The 21,871-nt window shown below is 44.6% G+C and overlaps 1 protein-coding gene across 1 annotated transcript in view; it reads right to left on the bottom strand.

Moving 5' to 3' along the window:
- The window catches only part of FHOD3 (formin homology 2 domain containing 3), a 472,076-nt gene that overhangs the window by 103,945 nt on the left and 346,260 nt on the right, over positions 1-21,871 (bottom strand). Inside the window, 4 exon segments of the mRNA XM_054990826.1 lie at positions 2,830-3,114; positions 9,898-10,112; positions 15,191-15,241; positions 15,955-16,089. Coding sequence (XP_054846801.1) covers positions 2,830-3,114; positions 9,898-10,112; positions 15,191-15,241; positions 15,955-16,089 — 686 coding nt within the window.

Here is a 21,871-nt window from a genome sequence, read left to right as displayed (position 1 = left end):
GTTTGCAACTCCTTCTCAAGTATTGGGTGTACTTGAAATTTTTCTTATAGCAAATAAAGACATTTATACTTAAATCCCATAAATATACCAAATAGTACAACTGTATATGCTGCTGACCTGGAGAGCCTGATCTCATCAGATCTCAGAAGCAATGCAAGGTTGGCCTTGGTTAGTAATTGGATGCGAGTGTCAGGAAACAGAAGTTCTGTCCTGAAAATGAAGTCCATCCTTGGATACCATAAGGGAAGAACTCTCTTGGGCACATAGTTTCTAGTCAAGCAATAGATACAGAGATGTGAACCCCACCCCACCCCCCCGACCTTGTGCAAATCAAACCTAGCGGACTTAACGATGACCTAAAGTCTTTTTTTGTTAATGAAACACTGCATCTTTAGAAACAAAAAGTTACCTAGAACATTTGAGTGGCTCATATTTGGACTCTTGAGGTCTCAATATGTGTTTTATTCCCTGGCACTGCTTCTAGAGAATGAGATTTTTTCATGGCCATATGCATATAAAAACATATGTCCTATGTACTTAAAAAAAGAAAAAAAGAAATTAAAATTCTGTATTAAAGTTACCCAGATTTTCCAGTAAGAATAGTGGAAACCTGCACTGTATACATTATGTAAATAGATAAGTGAGGTGGATAATTGTTTATTTTACATCATTAAATCTGCCATTTTGAGGGAGAAGAGCTATGCAGCTCCTAACCACAAGATCTGACATTCCTTAGGAGCCCAGTTGCCAACCTCTTTTGCAAGGTTAATGACTAACAAAGATGTTTGATTCTTATCCCTCGCCCCTCAACCTGCTCTGACATTTACCAAGCACTGGCCATGCACTTACAAACTCTTTTTAGAAAGGAAAGTGAGAAACTCATAGTAGGGAATTCGGAGCCCAAATTCTACACTTGCATGTCATGGTCTTGTAACTGCACAATAAACTCCATCTACTCATGTTAATTTGTACAATGGAGAACAGATCTATGTGTTTAATACTGCCAAGGAGTCTGATGCAAAGGACATGTGGCACCAGCTCTTTTATTGTAGATACAAGATGTATGCTCCTATGCCGACACAGGCTAAATCCAGTTGTAATTCTTGCTAGTTTGGAACACTCTACATGTAAAACTCTGCCATCTGATGAAGAGGAAGAAAGCAGAAGAATCAAAGGACTGCATTCCCTAGAAGTACAGCTGCCAACCTTCTTAGCCAGAGTAATAAAGATGTCTAATATTTTTTTCATTTCCAAGAATGAAAAGAGCCCACTCAGACAAGTGAACAAGTGTCCCAAATAAGGCAACAGGTCGCCTAACCGTCACTGTCGATTTGTGAGTGGGGTAAGGAGGAAGAAGCAGGGATTTATTGTGCTCAGTCTTATGCCAGTAAAGTCAGTCCCACAGAACTGGGACAGATAAGCAGTGGCAAGACAGCCAGCAAATTTGCCAAAGATTGCCCTGGCACCTTGCAGGCACGCCCACAAATCTCCAATCCTTCCAGTTGGGAACTTGTGCAATTAAGCCCTGTCTTTAAATAGGGAAAAAGGCACCTCAACCCTAAGCCTGGAAGGAACACCTGACAGAGCAACTTGGGAAAACCTCATCTTGTGAAAAGTGCTTATCTGATTTGGCAGATAATTGCTCTGAACATTCAGCGTACCTTTTCAGCGAAGTAGAAAATGGCAGGTGAGAATAATGTCCCCGTTGTAACAATGTCTTTTAACTAAGACCCTCTGACCCCGAGGCCCTTTTCAGACACTCTTTGTAAACTGTGTTGGCTGCTGGTTGTTAGTGGATTTTTGGTGCCATTTCAGGCACAACCAGTTTTACAGGGTTCACCCAATTTTTAAAGAAAACCTTTCTTCTATTCTCAAGTGTTCTACGTGCTTCTGATTTGCTGCAGTTCATTGTTTGAATTGTCTGCAGCACTTCTATCAGTGGCGTTTTAAAAAATGTTTACTGCTCAGTTCCCACGCGTTTGCCCTTCCCTTCAGAGTGGATAGTGATTTTTGCTATAGCGCTGTAGTGGTGAACACTGGTATTGCAAGACGGGTAGCCGTGTTTGTCTGTAGCAGCAGAAAAGAGCAAGAGTCCAGTAGCAACTCTAACAAAATGTGGGGTAGGGTAGGAGCTTCTGTGAGATTCTACTGGTACTACACTTATGGTATGGTATCACCATCTTTGTGCACTGATGCTACGCCACCCAAAATGTCAACTATTAAAACTTCCCTACATGGGACCACCAGAAGAAGTGGCACTGTTTGAAAAGGCCTCAGTGGTTCATATATGCTTCGTACAGGGATGTAAAAGCTGCTATCCCCACATTACTTTACATGGAGTCAGGGCAGCAATGGATAACAACCAGGTTAAAACAGAAGTGTGAAAGCACAAAAAGTCTCCCCTGTAATCCATTCTGAGTACCTCACAGTGAGGCTCTAATAATGGAGGACTTCTCAAGACAACCTGAGCATAGCTGTTTGTTTCCTTACAACAACAACAAAAACCACCACCACCACCACCGATTTATATACCGCCATTCAGGATAACTTAACACCCACTCAGAGCGGTTTACAAAGTATATTATTATTATCCCCACAACAAAACACCCTGTGAGGGGGGTGGGGCTAAGAGAGCCTAGAAACTGTGACTGCCCCCAAATCACCCAGCTGGCTTCAAGTGGAGGAGTGGGGAATCAAACCTGGTTCTCCAGATCAGAGTCCTACATTCTTAACCATTACATCAAACTGGCTCATTTCATATTAAAATGAAGCTGCTGTTTCAACATTACAAAAACGACCAACGGTTACGGGAAAAAGGCTTCACTGTACCAGTCTCATGGTCACTGGTTAACTTGTCTTCCCTTTCCTCTCTTTCTAAAGTGCTGCTGGCCGAGGAGATGCTGGAGGCCGAACAGTTATCTTTCTCATTCACTTCCTCATTTTGTCGCTCTTTTTCACTGAGGATGGCACTTCCTTCTGGCTCATGCTCTGGGCCTTGCTCCACTTTGCTCTCTGGCTCCACCTCAGCAGCCTCTACTTCCTTGTCATCCTGCTCTGCTTCAATTTCTTGCTCTGGCTCAACTTCTGGTTCACATTCAGGCTCGCTGGCACTCACTGGTGGAAAGAACAATGAAGAAAGAGATTCACTTAGAAGCGAGCCTCCTGGTCCCTGAAGCCGAGCGAGTCTGGTCAATCTTCCGTCCTCTCAGGCGCTTCAGCAGCTGTCTTTTGGAAACTGCTGGGCCAGACTGACACACAGCAGTGGATGGCAGATATGCTCAGACACTTTGCAAACCCGCCATTCTTTGAGTCAAGTGGCGAAGTTTATATTAATTATAAATATATAGAGATATGTATGAGTTCAGCAGGTATCAAATATTTTATTATCCCATCCATGTTGGATGCTGAAACACTATAATGACTTCAAGCAAGCGAAGTTCAGTTACAAAGGAAAAAAAACCCAACACAAACAAGGTGACTTTTGGCTGTTGAAAGGAATTCTTTATAGCAAATGTGTTTTCACATTTGCTTACACACATGCACATGCACACATAATATATTAAGTGTGTTAGTTTTATGACGACTGCAAATGCTGATGCTTATAAAGGGCCGAGTCATGCACTGAGCTGACAGAGCGCAGATGTTTCTTTATGCCTGTTTTCTTCAGAACAGCCACATCAAACACTCGTTTGGCATCTGGCACAGGCTGAACTTCCATACAGTTTGGCCCATGGCATAAACTGGGCTCTTAACTAGATGGCATCTGGCATAGGCTGATGATCTCCACCTCATCTTATCACTGACACAGGGGAATCTAGCCATTCGCCACCATCTTCATTTGCAGTTACACCAGCAGATTTTCACATGCAAGTATCTTTCTGCTGTGCTGTGAAGAAGGGAGAAAGCAGTCAGAGCGGTGCTCACAGTCAAGCAGCTCACAGCTTGCTGAAAGCAGAGAATGGCCATGCGCAAGTGACGAGGATGGGGACAGGCGTGTTTAATTCTGCGCATTCCTGAAATCACCTCTTTGCTGATCTACTTTGCTGATCCAACTGGCAGTTCTACTATCGCCATTTACACAGAATCACAATGGACTCTGAGTGGAGCTTTGCAGTGATCCGTAGGCTGCCAATAATTACCTTTTCGGTTGAGAATGCAGATGAATCACAAAGGAAGCAGAAAGGAGAGAAGAGTCCATCCTCAACATGGTGGTTTTGTAGCAGGAGATATGGGATGTCGTCTCAGAAATTTTAAACGAAAACCAGGTACTTGAAGGCTGCCTTAGATTACTTGAAGGCTGCCTTAGAGGCTTATCAGATGTTTGGGATACAAAAAAACTGGGAGTTCCCCTATACAATTCCCATTGAAATTAATAAGATTTACACAAGAGGAGTGTTTCAATGGGTTAGGCTCAGAACACATAAATCGCGACAACAAAAAAACGGACACCCACTACAAAAAAGTCTTTTAGATTTCATGATTAACTACACTTTTCTAACTTCCTACTTCTAAATGAAAGGCAGCATTACATAGAAATGACCACATTTCACCAAAAGCTGAAGATCACAATGTAATGGCAATCTAATATCCAACACTGATTTGAAGAAGACTGTAGGATCTTTCTGGAATTGGGAAGGAGAGATCATGGAAGAAAGTTCTATTGGTGATTCCTGGCCAGGGCAGCTCAATGAATAGATGAGGCCATCACTTCTATGCCCACATGGTGAGCATCAAGAAGCCCACCTGTGGAAATCAAATGCTGGGCTACATCTGGTCTGATCTGCTAGGGAGGCGTCCATATCCCACTAAGCAGGAAAATAAATAAGAGATTTCTTAATTTTTTTAAAGTTCTTCCTTTTTCTTAGTACATGTAATTTTCCCTGAGTTTGAACTGATGGCAACCTCATGTGCCTGTTACAGTGCCCCGATTACAACTGTCTGGTCCTCCTTCCCTTAAAGTCACCCACTTGGCATCTCCTACTGCTGTCCCTTCTCATGAGTGACTCCATATTAGCAGAACAGGCCCCGTAAGGATGAGATGCCTTTGGAAGTTTTCAGGAGGCACAAGAAGGCCATTTCATTTTCAAGGGTGTTCAGCGGGGTTTGGGCTGCAGATATATTCTGGGTTTTAATTTTTTAATTTAATTACGTTTGCGCTTTAATTTAGGAGGGGCTGTGGCGGAGCAGTAGGGCATCTTCTTGGCATGCAGAAGGTCCCAGGTTCAATCCTTAGCATCCCCAGTTAAAAGGATCAGGTATTAGGTGATGTGAGAAACATCCACCGGAGACCTTTGAGAGCCACTGCCAGCATGAGAAGACAATACTGATCTTGATGGACTAAGGTCTGGTTCCATAGAAAGCAGGCTCAGGTGTAGGAATCGTCAGCTGCCGTAAGCTACCAAGAGAAAAGTGGGAATCTCATAAACTGCTTTCATTCTGGTTGATGCTTTTCAGGCAAGACTGTCCCCAACCAGTAAAGAGCCTCAATTTTCCTATTTCTGAAAATCTATCTTCACTAACAAGTTATCTTAATAAACTGCATTTTTAAAAATCTAGGCACTGCTCTGGGTCTTGGAATCCAATCACTGCATGCTTGACTTCAGGGGGAAAATATCCCAAAGGAATAAAGAAGGGGTTAATTGGGTATCAGGACTGCAGACAGATGCGACAGGAAACCACAGAGTGATTTCTATTTATGATCAGTCAAGCAGCTGCACTGTGGACAACACAATGTCCTCATCAAAATGTTCAGCCCTTGTGGTATAGAACGAAGCTTTAGATTTCCAGGAACTCTGGAAAAACTTAAATATAATCTCGTGTGAAGAAATACAGCCACCTATATCTGCCAATGTCCTTGTGGGGCCTGGAGACCTCCAAGAATTACAACTGATTTCCAGATGAGAGAGATCGGTTCTCATGGATAAAATGGCTGCTGTGGAGGATGGACTCTATGATATTATAACCTGCTGACCCCCAGCCCGTTCCCAAACCTTGACCTTCCAATGCTCCCCCCCCCCCCCCAAATTTCCAGAAATTTCCCAACCTGGAACTGGCAACCCAGTTCCCAGATCACTGTGTACTGATTGATTTGAGTAAGCCCAGGTGTCTAAGGGAGTGTCTCCTTCACATAATGAGTTAGAGTATCTCTACACAAGACCAATTACACGAGGACACTCAAGTGAAGGGAGACGCAATGTTAGATGGGAAGCTGAATCTTAAAAGACAGATCAGAAGTCTTTTGTCAATTTCCCTCGCTATAGAGCCAGCAAAGATAACTGCTCAAAAGGTTTATTTCCTCTTCATCTCCCCGAAAGCTCTGTCAGTTTCACCTCCCCTTCTGGGGAGCGATCTTTGCTGGCTCTGTAGAGAGGGAAATTGACAAACCCTTCCAATCCTTTTAAGAACTCGGCTTCCCAGCTAACATTGCCTCTCCCTTCACTTGAGTGTTCTCATATAATTCGTCTCATCTAGAGAGACTCTCAGAGTGGAACTACAAGTGACAAAAGGCACAGATTGGACACCTGTCAGCTTCCCTCAAGTTTTGATGGGAAATGTAGGCAGCTTGGCGGAATGTTGGACAAGTGACAGTTGAAAAGTCCGTTGGACAGCAGTCAGAGAGCGAAGCTGCAAGACCAGGACGCCTACATTTCCCATCCAAACTTGGGGGAAGCTGACAAGCATCCAACCTGTGCCTTTTGTCACTTGTAGTTCCGCTCTCAGATTGTTTCTTCCTGTAAGGAGCCATGTGCAGAACAGAAAAGGGTTCTGAGCATCCTGGAATTGCTTCAGCCAGCTCCTCTCAGGTAAGAGTCTGGGGCTCAAAATGAAATTGGAGAGATTTGCTCACAAGCCTAGTAAACTTCCCCAAGACCTACTGGAGGCAACAGATCAATTCCACAGTAGTTACTTGGGTGGCTCAGCCAGAGAACTGGCCCTAAACACTCACTAAATGCTGCTGATATCTAAGAAATAGGTGGACTTTCAGGTGAGGCCAGGAATTTATGTGAAGGTAATGGCCTCTGAAGCTGTGAAACCCTTTCATGGTAACACTGAAAAAATGACAGTATTTCCCAACATTCAGATGCAACTAGTGATCTTGATGGCCTCCAAAATATTTCAGTGCTAATTCAAGTGGGAATGTGGTTCATATGCTAAGTCTCAATCAGATGTCATTTCTTCTGACACTACTAATCCTGCCTCCCATATATTATTCTGTCTGTTAACAGCATAGTGTTTGCTGTACACAAGGGCAAAACAGGAAAACTCGAGTCCAGTAGCATCTCAAGGAACAACCCAGTCTCCCAGGGTATTAGCTTTTGTGCATCAAAGCTCACTAGATACCGGGGGAGATTAAGACATGCTGACGCCTTAACGTGTTTGAAGTTTAACAGATCTCATAGCCTTGCTGACAAAAGAATAATTTTTAGGTCTTTCTTTCCTGGTAATCATAATCTGAGGCCTAAACTGTGGTTGATTTTGTTTGTGTGCATATTCAGCTCTGGTGGTAAAAAATTGCCTTCCCAAGTTCTGGTTTAGATTTGGGACGGGGAGGTACTCTTGCTCCCATCAAGAATGCATGAAGCTGCCCCCTGCTAGGCTAGTCATGATGTTTATTATCATTTTTTTAATTGGAAGGAAGACCAAGTATATTGTCTGCACCTTTTCCCCAACAGGGCAGTTTCAGTTTTAGAAAAGGGCGGAGGAGGAGCGGTTACCCCCCTCCTTCCACGGTGTGGACTCTATCTGAACCGGGGTCCTATTTACAAAGAAAAAAGTCTTGAGAGCTCTGGACATGAAACTCCCAGAGCCTTGCTGAGCGTGATCAAAAATTCAGTGACGTTTAGTTCGCCTTAATTATGTTTAGGAATGCAATTTACGGCATGATCCATCTTCACATAGGTGCAACGTATGGGGAAGAGGGGGAAATGGTTGGGAAGGGGAAATGGGTAGGGGAAGGGCACTACCCCATTCTGATAATGGCCTACAGCACAGTGGTGGCAAAAGAGAGCAGGGTTTTATGAATCAATCTCTCCGCTAAGGGGACTGAAATTTCTCTGAGCATTCTGCTCTCTTCAACTATACGTGTAGTCTGTCTTACAAACTTTTGGGCACATTTTTGTTAGGCATTCCTTTGGCAAAGCGCGAAGCACCTGCGATCTGCTGAAGGCAGCGTCATACCTCCGCTGCAGAGAGTTATCCTGTGCACCTGCTAGACATCTACTGCCTGCACATACCAAAGCGCTCCATTTTATATTGTAATGTTTGGAATAATTCCCAGAAACATATGCTAAAATCATCATCATAAACAGATAGTTACTCCCTGCACAGATTTGAAAAATCTTAATGTTGGGGGGGAGGGGGGGGAGATGCCTGACACTGGGTTTTAATAACAGTCATTCCAAACATCTCTGAATAAAAGTAATTTCACAGATACTGGACAGATTCTAATATTCAGAAAAATGGTAATGAATAGAAGAAGCCATGCAAATTGAAATTAAGCATGACCGAGTGTCCCAAAAGTCAGGGCTTAATATCAATTCTTCTTTGAAAGAGTTGTTCTCATAGCATGCTTCAAGCCATAGCAGTCAATAGAGGCAAAAAACTTCAGTCACAGAAGCCACAGACACCAAACACACATAATGGAAACGAAATCAAGTCAAAGGACACATCAGTGATAACTGGCCCCGCCGTGCATGCACCTCAGAACCATGCATGTATTCCAAGGTAAAGCATCTGAGAATTCTTCTCCCCCTTAAGAGTGAGTCTTACCTGGAAGTGCAGGAACCATATATATACAGAATTCTCTCTGAATGTATCAGCACAGAGGCAAAGAAACCTTATAAGACACCAATCATGGTACAACCCAGCCAAAACTGAGCCCATGGATCTCAGCATGAAAGATCGGGCATGTGCTTCTCACCGCTGAAATCAACAGGATTTAAAATTGACAAACTTTGGCTTCGTCATACCCCATATTTCTTCTCCCATTTTTTCCCCAACTACTTGCATTTGATCCGTTGCTAACCCTTTACTAATTCCGCAACACAGCTAAGAATGCATTTATATCCAAATAAGTGCACCTTTTCTGTTATTCTGTTTTCCCCATTCAGCACAGCCCCTGTTGGAAGATGGGCCTCCAAGAGTAGCTTTTCCTTCAGAGAATGTTCATGACCAACGTTCAAGCTCTTCTAGGTGCAGGTGACCTTCCTGCATGTGCAGAAGGGTTTCTCAGCTCTCCCAAGGCAGCTCCACAAACTGCATTTGAACTCGAGTGTGAACCCCCAGGAATTCCAAATGCAACATGTCGAGCTGGGTGTATGGCCAGCATGTCGAGCTGGGTGTATGGTGTGTGGCTCTTAAGGGGGACAGAAGCTTACAAGCCCTACCAGGCAGACACGGGTTTTGCTGGAGGGTCCTTTGGATCATAGGTTGGAATAGGCGCTGCTCTCTCAAGGCATGATCTAACCAAAATTGAGAATTTAAGTCTCACTGAGTTCACACGCTTAACCTCCCTGCTGAAACTGATGGGACTTTAACAGTGCAATCCTATATAGCGTTACTCCAGTCTACGCCCACTGAAATCAACAGGCTTAGAGTGGTGTAACTTTGCACAGGATTTCACTGTAAAGTACTTAACTCTGGATGAATCACCTGCCCTTTGTGGCGTGACTAGACAAGGACTATGATGCCAAATGTAATGTGATACTGTAGTTCTTTTAACAGCATTGTAACGTCAAAAGAAAGTATTTGAATAACATGCTGAATTTTAGCATTGATTCACAAGACAAAATATATGTAAAGGCTTGTCAACAAAATGTGTCACCTTACTCCACCTGCTGAAGCTGCAAGAAGGGATGAATAGCTGCTGACACTCCCTTCAGGGTCACTGGCACTTACCTTCTGGGGTCTGAAGGGTCCCGCAAGATGTCGCAGGGGTGTTTGGTTCCTCCTGAGAATCTGTTGATGCTGGGCTGACACACTTGGGAACAGAAGCAGTCAGGACTGGAGAACCCCCCAAATTCAGAGGCAAATCACTCCTGCTCCGACAGACACTCCGACTTCTTAGCTCTTTTTCATACTCTTCCGCAGCCAATTTCTCCAAGTATTTATATCTGAAAGTTAAATTCCAAAGGGATTCCGTAAAGAAGGAGAAAGCTGTTGTCAGTGCTTGTTTATGGATGAGACACCTGCAGGGAGAGAGCTGACTTCCTGGCACATGAGGTGCTCCACAAAACTAACTGCTGGGTTAATCTTCTAGGGGGGGAAATGCACCGGAGCAATATATATATATATATATATATTTATCCAGAAAAGTTTATATTAATCACATCAAGACAAGAGATATTAGGAAGTCCAACCTGAAGAAAACAGTCACAGTCTCTTCCTGCTCTACCTCCTTGGTAACGTTTATTAGCCTTTCCCTTCTTTCTCTCCGAAAAACCCTGCCAGATCCCCCAAATGATGGAAGATGCAGTCCTAGTCTTGCTGAATGCAAAGAGAAAAAAGTTCTGCGCCGCACAGGACAGCCGCTCTTGCAGTAAATAATATCACATATAAATATTTGGACTAAGAATTGTTTGAGTCTCCGAATTCGCTTCTATTTCCTTTAAGAGCCGCGCACTGCATTTCACTCAGTGCTCTCCAGAGCCTACAATGGAAACTAATTTTTTTTTTTTAAATCTAAAAGATTTCTCAGCTGGACTCAAGACATCCAATAGCTTGGATATGACGTCACATATAGTTTATTCATCAAAGTCAGTTGAAAAGAACAAAGATACATCTGTTTTGCATTTTAGGCAGGCAGAACTCACTAACTGTTTATTAAGACCAGCTACCAATCATATTCTCCATACTGTGCTTTATACATTCAGACCAAAATAACTTTGAAATATGTGCCTCTTCCAGATGTCTGCTAATTTTATCCACCATTATTTGCTCACAGAATACATTTATGAATACAGATATAAAAAGGAGATCTTGACATTGTCTGTCTTACTCAGACGTGAACCGTGCAAAAAAGTGAACTGAGACTAGCCTCCAGCACCCCACAGGAACATTGTCCAGCCTCCAATATCTCATCATGCCTTGATGTGCAATAGTACCACATTGCCCCAGATGCTGATAACGCTGATCACTGAGCCACACTTGTAGGAACTGGAAGCACACTCCGCTATCACTTTAAGAATGTGAAAGAGTGAGAATGACCTGGCCCAGAGATATGCCTGCCCCTCTCTCCTTTCTGAATGAGCAGAAGGAGGTACGCTTACACTCGTGCCTCATCCAGAGACATAATGGAATGCCTCTCTCTCTCTCGAGAGTAAGTACAGTAATTTGCTTTATCCTTGTACTGGAAGTGGCTGAATGATCCCATCACACCCAGTGCAGGCACACAGCAGCAAATGGTCTGCCTACAGGGGATGACTGGAGGGAAGTCAGGCCAGTGACGACAGTGTGTGGTTTCCTCTGTGGACGGGCACTCGGCAAAGGCTTTAATCATTTAATTACTCTACTGAAGTTGCAGAGTTTGAGAATCACAGCATATTAAACTCTGGAAGGATAGAACTGTCTAGGGTACATGGAAAACAATTGTGCCTTTTAATGTAAAGCCAAGTTGCAAGCCCAGTTCTGACTGCATGCACCCAGCCATCACGAACACATTCCGAAGGGCTGCAACGTGAACAGTGTTACTCAGTTACGCAACAAGGATTCAGAAACCCATTTCCATCGCCTTCTTAGGAATTATGCCCACGCTGATAATTAGAATGAGAATGAGTGTGAACTGAGGCACCAGAGGATTTGGATGAGACTCTATACACTCAACCAGTCTAGCAGAATGAAATATTCAGGTGAACTAAACTGTCATCTAGACTTCGACTGCAATCCTAAGGACGCTTTCCTGGGAGCGGACTTCATTAAACTACAGAGGCTTACTTCTAAATAAAACGGCTTAGGATTGTTTTCTCTGTCTCTCAGCTGAGAAGATGGATCCCAGGGTTCATAAAGAGATCCTCGAAACTACAGGCCGGACAAGTGATGGAAAGGAGCACCCACAGCACATGAACTCCAGAAGCTGCCTTCCTCTGAAAGCCAAGCAACACGAGACGGCCGACACATGGTGGGCTCACGCAAGTTTACCTGGGAAGTGTAGTTGGGCCAGCAGCAGCAGCAGCAAGACCAGAAGGACAGGAGGGAAAGAGTCGGCGAGAGGAGTCTTCTGCCGCTGCTAGCCGCTTACCAGCTTCGGGTTCCCCTCATAGACGCTTCCCCCCCCATCCTTCCGGCTCTGCTGCTGCTCTGACATGGCCTTCCCCTGCCCCCAACCTCCTGGAGGAAAACCCGAGTGGATCTGCTCCGCTTGGGTTTTCCTCTGGGAGCTCGGGGGCGGAGGGGGTGCATGTCAGAGCAGCAGCAGCTGGCAGGTGGCTAGCAGCAGCAGAAGGCTCTCTTCGGGCTTTGTTGACTTTTCTTTCCTGTCCTTCAGTTGCTGCTGCTGTTGCTTTGACATGCCCTCCCCTCACCCCCGAGCTCTTGGAAAATAACCTGAGCGGAGCACATCTGCTCGGGTTTTCCTGGCAGGAGCTCAGGGGTGGGGGGAAAGTCAGAGGCGTAGCAGCAGCGCCAGAAGGATGGGAGGAAAAGAGTCAGCGAGGGGAGCCCAAAGAGCCCGAAGCTGACTGACAGGCGGCTAGCAGCGGCAGAAGGCTCTCTTCAGGCCCTCTTCACTGACTCTTTCCCTCCCATCCTTCCGGTCTTCCTGCTGCTGCTGGCCCGATTACACTTCCCAGGTAAACTGGTGCGTACCTGCCACGTGTTGGGCATCTCATGTAGTCAGCCCCTTGGCTTATCAAGGTCAGCACTCTTTACTCAGTCTCAGGCAGAGGCCTCAGTCCCCAGGCAGTGGTCTTTCACGTCACCCACCGCCTGATCCTTTTCAGTGGAGATGCCAGGATTGAACCTGGGTCCTTCTGCATGCCAAGCAGATGCTCTGCCGCTGAGCCACCGCCCCTCCCATCCTTGTCCTTTCATGCTTCAATTCCTTCCCAAACGCTTTCACTTTTTAGCTTCTGTGGCTTTGTACGCAAAAAGCGGCTGAATCAGAGAAAGGATAGACCGGCGACACTCTGATTTGGATTTTGCGTAAAAGGACAGCGTCACCACACCAGTGGGTTGCTGACTGCCGCATACAGATAGAAGCACACTCTGTGACTTGATCCAGGAGGATGAAATGTGAAACTGAATCAGCTTGATTTCTTACTCTCATCTGCTCAGTGAGCTTTGTGCACATTTGATGGATTTAATCTAGATCCTGATGAAGCAGCATTATTAACACCATTATTCCTAATTGCAGTTTTATTTCAATTCAACTGTTCTGAATATGGACTTGGAAAGGTTCACTTGCAAAATGCATATATAACTGGAAAATATTATGATATGGCTGAACTGAAGGACAGATACAAAAGGCAATGAATTCCTAGGCATGAAATGTGAGCTATTTAACAAGACAGTAATTTTAGCCTGTCCTCTGGCAAACAACGCCATGAAAATTGCAGGGAATGTGTTATATCCCCTGGGCTGCCTGCCTTTTAGGCAGGCACACACCCAAGAAACTGGCATGGGTTTTAGCTACAGGAGGACCTGAAGATCTTAAAGTCACATGGGTGTGTTTCAGCTCCTCTCGCATGCAACAGTTACCTGAAAGCCTGGATCACCTCCTGTACCAACCCACAATCTTAAAAATAGCCAGGCTTCACATTCTACTTCCTCCGCAAAATGCAAACAATTAAATATGCTCATGGGGAAGGGATGTGAGTACTACCAGTTCACCAGTGCCCTGTGACTTGTGCTCTTTTGCCAGCCACAAAAGTTTACCTGACTGCTCTAGGATTTGAGTTAAAAGACAAGAGCTAAACCCTGCTTTTCCTAGGTGCTGCCTGCCGAATGCTCACTAAAGAAAGAAAGAAAGAAAGAAAGGAGGAGAGGCAGAGACGGAGAGACAGCATGATCTGTGGCACCCCTTTCCTGCTTGTCTTTTAGAGTCTCGCTACACAAGCTGCCTTGGCACGTGTTCGTCAAGTGTAGGGAGATGCAATGTTAGCTGGGAAGCAGAAATTTAAAAGGCAGAGCTGGCAGAGATTGCTCCCCTGAGGATTTGTTAATTTCATCTTCACCTCTCCCCAAAGCTCTGTCAATTTCACCTCTCCAGTCTAAAACTGTGTGGGATCACAACCAGAGGCTGGCGAGGAATGGAAATGGGCTGGAACTGCCTTCCAGAGCCAGGCTTGGACCTGGAGAAGTTATAACGGTTGAAGTTTCTCTTCTGGCATTTCACAGCACGCAGCTCCAGTGTATAGCAAAGCCTTTGCCCTGCCACTGGCTCTGTCTAAATTTTTAAATGACCTTCCTGGCTACCATGGCATCTCCCGATACATGTTCTTCACATGTCAGATGTCACGTGTAGAGAGAGTAGCAAAAGATGATGTCCACAACCCCAACCCCCACACACCTGTGTGTCCCCCCCCCCTGCCCCTGGTGCTAGCACACAGTGCAATTATTAGTTGCCTGCCAGGTCTTCTTTCCTGGAAAATTAGTCTGCCTTGCTTTCAGCTACAGAGGAGTTTGCCGTGTTAGTCTGTAGTAGCAAAATCAAAAAGAGTCCAGTAGCACCTTTAAGACTAACCTTCGATAAGCCTTCGATAACCACAGCCCTCCATCTGGCAGGGAGGGCTTGTGCTGCCGTGGAATTGGATGGTCTTGGTGGTGGTGCTGGACTCTTTTTGATTTTGCTACTACAGACTAACACGGCAAACTCCTTTGAACCTTTACACAAGCAAACTGATCCCCACATCAAAAGGAGCTGTTTGCATCTTCATATCAAAGGAGTTGTTTACATCCCTCCTCTCCTCCTCCCCTCCCCTCTCCTCCTCTATATTTGACCAGTTTCTTTCTGCCCTCCATGCATCTGATGAAGAGAACTGTGGTTCTCGAAAGCGTATGCTACAATAAAATTGGTTAGTCTTAAAGGTGCTACTGGACTCTTTTTGATTTTGCTTTCAACTACAGTGAGTGAAATGTTATGTGCTTTTGTGAATTAAGCCATTCCTTGCCTATTAAGAAACATATTAACAAAATCAGGCACTTCTTAATAGCAGCAAATGGAAAGCAGCCAAAAGTAGCAGTAAGTAGTACAAACCTCTCTTCTCTTGCTTGTCTGAGTTCCTCTCGTTTATCTAGATAATTACGACTATAAAACAGAGATGCATACAGTTACAGGGAAAATAAATGGCAGGAAAGAAGTACAAAACCAGGACAAGAAAAACAAAACAAGAAGAAATAAAGGAAGAAATAATCAACAGATGTTACAAGGATGACTCTTTTCATCATACATGCCTTTCATCAAGGAGTATCTATTGACTACAGGCATTGGTATCATGCAGAGAACTGATCAGTGTTTCCCAAAGAAAAATATGGGCACGATCCAGCTACAGCTGAGGCCTTTTAAGTTCCACTAAATCAAACAGGAACGTTGAGCATCTGCCTTGATCCTCTGGTATATCTGACTGAGAGAACTGAATCCATAGTATTTCTGTTTTGAAAATTAAGCTTCATATTTTTATTTGAACATATTTCAATTTACAGGATTTTTTTTTAAAAAGCGTTTATATGCGTGTGATCAGGAAAAGCTTTTTTTATAGTACTTAAAGTAATTCAATAAACCTAATAGAGTCCAGAGTCTTGAAGACTGTAAAGAAAAGGTGTTACATGCCAATAAACACTAGGTGCTGGTGGGTGGTTCATCTGATGTCACAATTCTTAGCTCCCTCTCAAGTGCAACGGCAGGCCAATGTGATGTTATTGGCTAGGCAGAAAGTTGAAGGGTTTATACCGAACACAACATACGATTTTCCCCATGTTATCACCTTAGGGCAACAAATTATTACAAAAAAATTCTCCTACTTGAATTTGTTTCTCTCTTCACGCTCTATCCTTTGTAACCGCTCCTCTCTCTCCTGACGTCGCCTCTCCCTTTCTGCTGCCAAGGACTCTTGGTGCTGCCGGTATGACGAGGTAAGAAGACCGCCCAGAGATGGCCTGCAGATTAAAACAACAAACAAAAAACCCCAAATCCTGTTGGTCCTTACTGTAATTTTGGATGGCGTTCACAAAGGCAGTTACCATGTGAGAACTATGGTTGACAGAACTATATAGACATCTACCTATCTATAACAAAAAGGCCTACAGGTAATTCATTTGCCAGATGCAGCTCTAAAGTGGGATTTGAAAAGTCCTCCCAGGGCTATTATGGATTAGGCTCTTCCGATGCTGCACCAAACAAAGCCTAACCATCTTTTCATATATGATGTCTCTGACTAAAATAAAATGGGCCTTTTAGAAAATAATTCAAGGGCTTTTTTCTTATTGTGCTAGCACTTATAAATGGACTAGCAAGACGCCCATTGTGTAAAAAAATACAATGGGATCTAGAAAACTGATTCGGTGGGACCCCTCCCAGTGGCAAATGGGGGCTTCACCGTAGCCTGGAGGCCAGAGCGGGAGAGTGCAAAGGGGAGGTGTGCTTAGGCTGTTGATTTGGCGGGCCCCCTCCCAGCAGCAAGTGGGCACTTGGCAGTGGCCTTGAGGCCAGAGTCATTGGCAATGAGCCTGCACGAGAATAAAAAGTGAGTCATCACCAATACAGTTTGCCTTTTACATAGTAGGATGATCAGAAAAACCAATGCAAGAAAACATACCAGTACATTTCCTACATATTTGCTTTACAGTTATAGGTATGGATAATTTTTGGACATGGGGGCTTAAGGGGGGAGACAATGTTCTGTGATAAAGTGGAAGGGAAGATGAAGGATAAATGCATCTACATTCGTCCCCTTCCTGCCCCTGGGCCTATCCTGCAGGCAGAAAAGGAAGAGATAGAATGGAAGTGTCATGTCAAAGCAGCCCATGAATAACATCTTACTGTGTGACTACCACTTCCCTCCAGCGAGAGGGCATGGGGAGAGAGGAGGAGTCATCTAGCTAGATCACTGGCTAACCAGTGGTGTGAGTCCTAAACTGAAGCCTTCCTCACTGGTGTTCTGGCTACCAAAGAACATACACATATTTTATGCTGTTAATAGCAAGATCTTATCGGGGCCACTTTGCAGCTATCACGGGCAACAGTGAAGTATCCAGTTGCCAGTGGTAGGTAGGAAGGAAGGGTTTTCTTCCTTGCTCCAGATTACTCAAGGAATGCTCAGCTGCTGACACAGGCTGCTATAGTGGAATGCTCTGGCTGGTGTCTCCTAACTAGAGATGGGCACGAAACGAACAACGGAACAAAATTCTGTACGGAATGGCTGGTTAGTTTGCAGCGAAACGCGTTCCATAGGACCTCATTTTTACGGAACAAATTAATTTTTTCAGCTGTTCTGTGGCTGGTTCGGAGTTTCACAGATCCCGTGCTGGTTTCAGTCCATTGGCTGAACCCAGCGCAGGGTCTGTGAAACTGACAGCCTCTTTCTCTAGCCGCTCTGGCAGCAGGAGAAAGAGGCTGTCAGTTTCACAGACCCTGCGCTGGGTTCAGCCCATCGGCTGCTGCTGCTCGGGCTGTCAGTTTCACAGACCCCGCGCTGGAACCAGTGTGGGGTCTGTAAAACTGACAGCCTGGGCAGCAGGAGAAAGGGGCTGTCAGTTTCACAGACTGCCCCACACAGGCTGCTGAAGCTGGTGCGGGGCGTTTGAAACAGACACCAGCACGGGCTCTGTGAAACTGACAGCCTCTTTCTTCTGCTGCCAGAGCAGCAGGAGAAAGGGGCTATCAGTATCACAGACTTCACACGGGGTTTAGCTGCGGGGTCTGTGAAACTGACAGCCTCTTTTCCTGCTGCTTGGGCTGTCAGTTTCAGAGACCCCGCACTGGAACTGGTGCGGGGTCTGTAAAACTGACAGCCTGGGCAGCAGGAGAAAGGGGCTGTTAGTTTCAGACTGAACCGGTGTGGGGTCTGTGAAACTGACAGCTCCTTTCTCCTGCTGCTTGGGCTGTCAGTTTCACAGACCCAGAGCTGGGTTCAGCCAACGGGCCACAAACCATGAACCAATTCCCGAACTGGGAAAAGGTTGGAAGTTCGTGGTTTGTGGATTGCTACGAACCACGAATCACCATAGACATGGTTCATGCCCATGTCTACTCCTAACAGAGCAGATTGGTACAGGAGTGACAATTATTTCAAAGTCTTAACTGCCACTTCCATCTCCTTCCACCTTTCATTTCCAGTCTACTACTGCTTTGTAGAAGACTTTTCTATGTGAAAATGCACTTTGAATAACAAATCCTGTCCTTTGTTTCAGGCACTCACTGACATGAAATACACAAGATGTGCAAGATCCTGTGGATTCATTCCACTAGCAGAGGCATTTTCCTCTGGTGGAAGGGGCCTTCCTGTCGCAGGATGCTCAAAGGCAGGGGGACAGCTCCTTCTGCTGGAGGAACCACCACATCACATTGGTTTTCACGGGGTGGCTGTTACTGGACAATAACAAGCAGCCAGTCTCAGTTGAGTCATGCAAGCTGTGTCGTATTGTTACTTGGTGGTTGCTACCAGGCCTGGTCCCAGTGAGTCCTCCCTCAAAGGCCAAAACAGGCCTGGAAAGGTTCCTGCCCATTCCCCTGTCTTTTACTAACAGAAACCAAGGCTTGAAGGCTGGCAGTACTGCTGTGGTTGCCTAGTGGGACAGATCCATCCCTTTTCTCGGTTGTGTTTCAGTCTCAGGCAACAAAGCAAAGAAACTAGCATCTTGCTATAGTATCACACTGTTTTCAGTGGAATGTTATACCATGCTTGCAGCTGAAACAGGATGACAGAAACACTGATCAAGCTAGTTAGTACTTCTTCATAAACTTGAAAGGAAGCTACACCTAGGACAGAGCTGAAACTGCTAATTTGTGAATATTTTTGGAAGCACTGAAAAATCCCTCCCCTTTTCAATTATTCTTGCAAAAAAAGCGCTTCCTCGTATAAGTGAGTCTCAATAACAACAACAACAACAACATTTGATTTATATACCGCCCTTCAGGACCACTCAGAGTGGTTTACAAAGTGTGTTATTATTATGAGACACTGTGATTGACTCAAGGTCACTCAGCTGGCTTCAAGCAGAGGAATGGGGAATCAAAACCTGTTCTTCCAGATTACAGTCCTGCTGCTCTTAACCACTACACCAAACTGGCTCCCCGAGACCAAATTGGCTCAAGCTCTGTGATACCATGATGCAGCCCAATCTGAGTGTTGAAGTCAACCTTTCCATAATTGGGGTGGGGGGAGGATCCAGTCATGCCCTAAGCACTCTTCCTCCAGATTAAGTAGCTCTTTCTCTAATGGAAGAGTTACTTAAGTTGGAAGAAGGCTCCTTAGACTTGAGGAAAACTTCAAACTTGAACCAATAGGAAAGGTGGGATATAAATATTTTGATCTATCAATAAATATGTGATTAAACCTTCCTTAGTGGAACGGTTGGACAGGGGTAGCATCCACCCCAATATTAATCTTTTCACTAATTGGCCCTGATTAGGTGATGTCCCCCATATATCTAACCCAGTAATAAGCAGCAGGGAGTAAAAGTGGTACGGTAGAATGCAAAAAAGGTGAATATAGAACAATTTTAACAACAACAACAAAAACAACAACATTTGATTTATATACCGGCCTTCAGGACAACTTAACGCACACTCAGAGTGGTTTAACCTCAAGACAATCACCCTGTGAGGTGGGTGGGAGTGAGACAGCTCCAGCGAGCTGTGACTGACCCAAGGTCACCCAGCTGGCTTCATGCAGAGGAGTGGGGAATCAAACCCGGCTCTTCAGATTAGAGGAGTCCTGCCACTCTTAACCACTATACTATTCTACTAAAATTTCTGGTTTCAACTTGAAAATGAAAAAGCCCTTAGACTACTGTACTATCAGCAAACAAAGGAAAAGCTCCTTGGGACTGGAGTCTTTGGTGCAGGCATTTGGTAAAATGAAATTCAAGGGCCAAAGGTAACTGTACGCGCACTGGGCCACCCCAGGTGGTCTCTCTCCTCAAGAAGATGACCTAACAGCAGCCATTCCTGGGAAGGAAATCAAGACAGCCACTTCAGAAGGGCTTATCAAATTCTTCCTTTGGAGTCTGAAGGTGGCCGCAAGCATAATTAGTGGATACATTGCACATATAATGATAAGTTAAAACAGATGTAGCTTTTTCATCCAGGCATTAACAATAGCTCAAGTTTTGGAATCAAGGCATTAGTAGGGGGGGAAAAGACTTCCTGCCACTTGCCTTAAAAATAAGCTTTAATAAAAATGTTCATAATGAAAAAGGTAAGCTAAGTAAACTTTTCATAATCAGAAGGGGCAGAATGCGGATTGTTAGTTTGACATCACCAATCTTCTTTGCATGCACTAGTTTATACAAATATAAAAATATGCAAGATAATTTCAGTAATTTTCATGAAAAGGCAGAGGAGGGTATAGTCCCTTTCAGTGATTTAGAAGGGGGTGCTGTGAAAGACAGTGAACATTTTTACTCAAGGTCAAACTAGATGTGCAAGTTTTTAAAGAGTTGAGTCCAGGTTCCCCAGACTCAGCTTGGGTTCCTCGTAGCCACACAGCAGGCATGGGGAATGGCTGCTTAAAAATAGAGCTCAAACAGCCTCTGAACACCCCTGTGGAGGGAGGAAGAGTTCCAGCCTTTCCCTACAAGCCATTTCCACATGGCAAAACAATACAGGAGGAAGTTTGTCCCCATTTTTACTGATCCACGTGGAGTATTCTGTGCAAATGGATTAGTAAAAACAGAAATATCCTCCCCCTGTGCTATTTTTAACAGCTATTCCCCACAGCTGTTCTGTGGCTACAGGGAACCTGAATTGGGTCTGTGGAACCTGGACCCAACTCTTTAAAAACCCGCATGTCTAGTTTGACCCTTAGTATCAGAGAGCCAGCGCTCAAATGTTGTGAACACAATTCATTCCCTTCCTTTGTCATTTTGCAAGAACTAAGCCAGGTTAAAGAATCAATCCTCAGAGCTATCTGTCTCATTCCTCATGTCAACTTCAAGCTTGTTGCTGGCTTAAAGGAGAGACAACGCACCCGACTGGTTAGGATAATCCACGAGACCCACCAAAAGTAGCACCATCCTCATTCTTACCAGTTTACATTTACCCTCACTGATGCCATCGCCTGTATTACTTGATCCCTGATTGGCTAGGGGTGAGAAACTCCCGTGCTTTCAGAAGATGTTGAATTTTACTACATGTTAGAGGTAAGAAAGAAGAGCTTAATATGGAGATACAATTTGGGTCTTGTCCGTAATGTGTAGCATTAAGACCACCCAAAACCCGAACTACGTTTACTGAAGATGTTATAAAACAGGCCATACCATAGACGGCAATAAAGCAGAAAATTCTACAGCAAAATTCCACTACCCAATGTCTGGTAGAATAGAAAATTCTGATAAACATGAGAGGAAGTTGATTCCAGAACAGTGGTGTGATCACTGAAAAGGCTTGCTCCAGATCGATGTCAGTCTGGCATCCACCTGACATAATTTTCTAGGTAGAACCTTATTGGGAGACATTAAGAAGCAGGAGGAATTATAAGGGACAAGGTTCTCCCAGAGATACTTTAGATTCAGACCATTCTGGGCTTGAAAAGTCATCTTGAATTGTGCCCAGAACCACATAGGTAGTCAGTGTAACTGCCAAAGATCCGGTTTAATCTGTACTCTATTGCTCATTCTCTACAAAGATGGGCAGCAACATTTTGGACAACAGTCTTCAAGGGCAACTCCATGTAGAGTGCATTACAACAGTCTTCAACATAAGTCACTAAAGAACAGA

The sequence above is a fragment of the Eublepharis macularius genome, chromosome 11, assembly GCF_028583425.1.
Source record: "Eublepharis macularius isolate TG4126 chromosome 11, MPM_Emac_v1.0, whole genome shotgun sequence".
Classification (NCBI taxonomy): Eukaryota; Metazoa; Chordata; class Lepidosauria; order Squamata; family Eublepharidae; genus Eublepharis; species Eublepharis macularius.
Note: the sequence above shows the minus strand (reverse complement) of the source record. Positions and strands in the feature narration are given on the sequence as shown.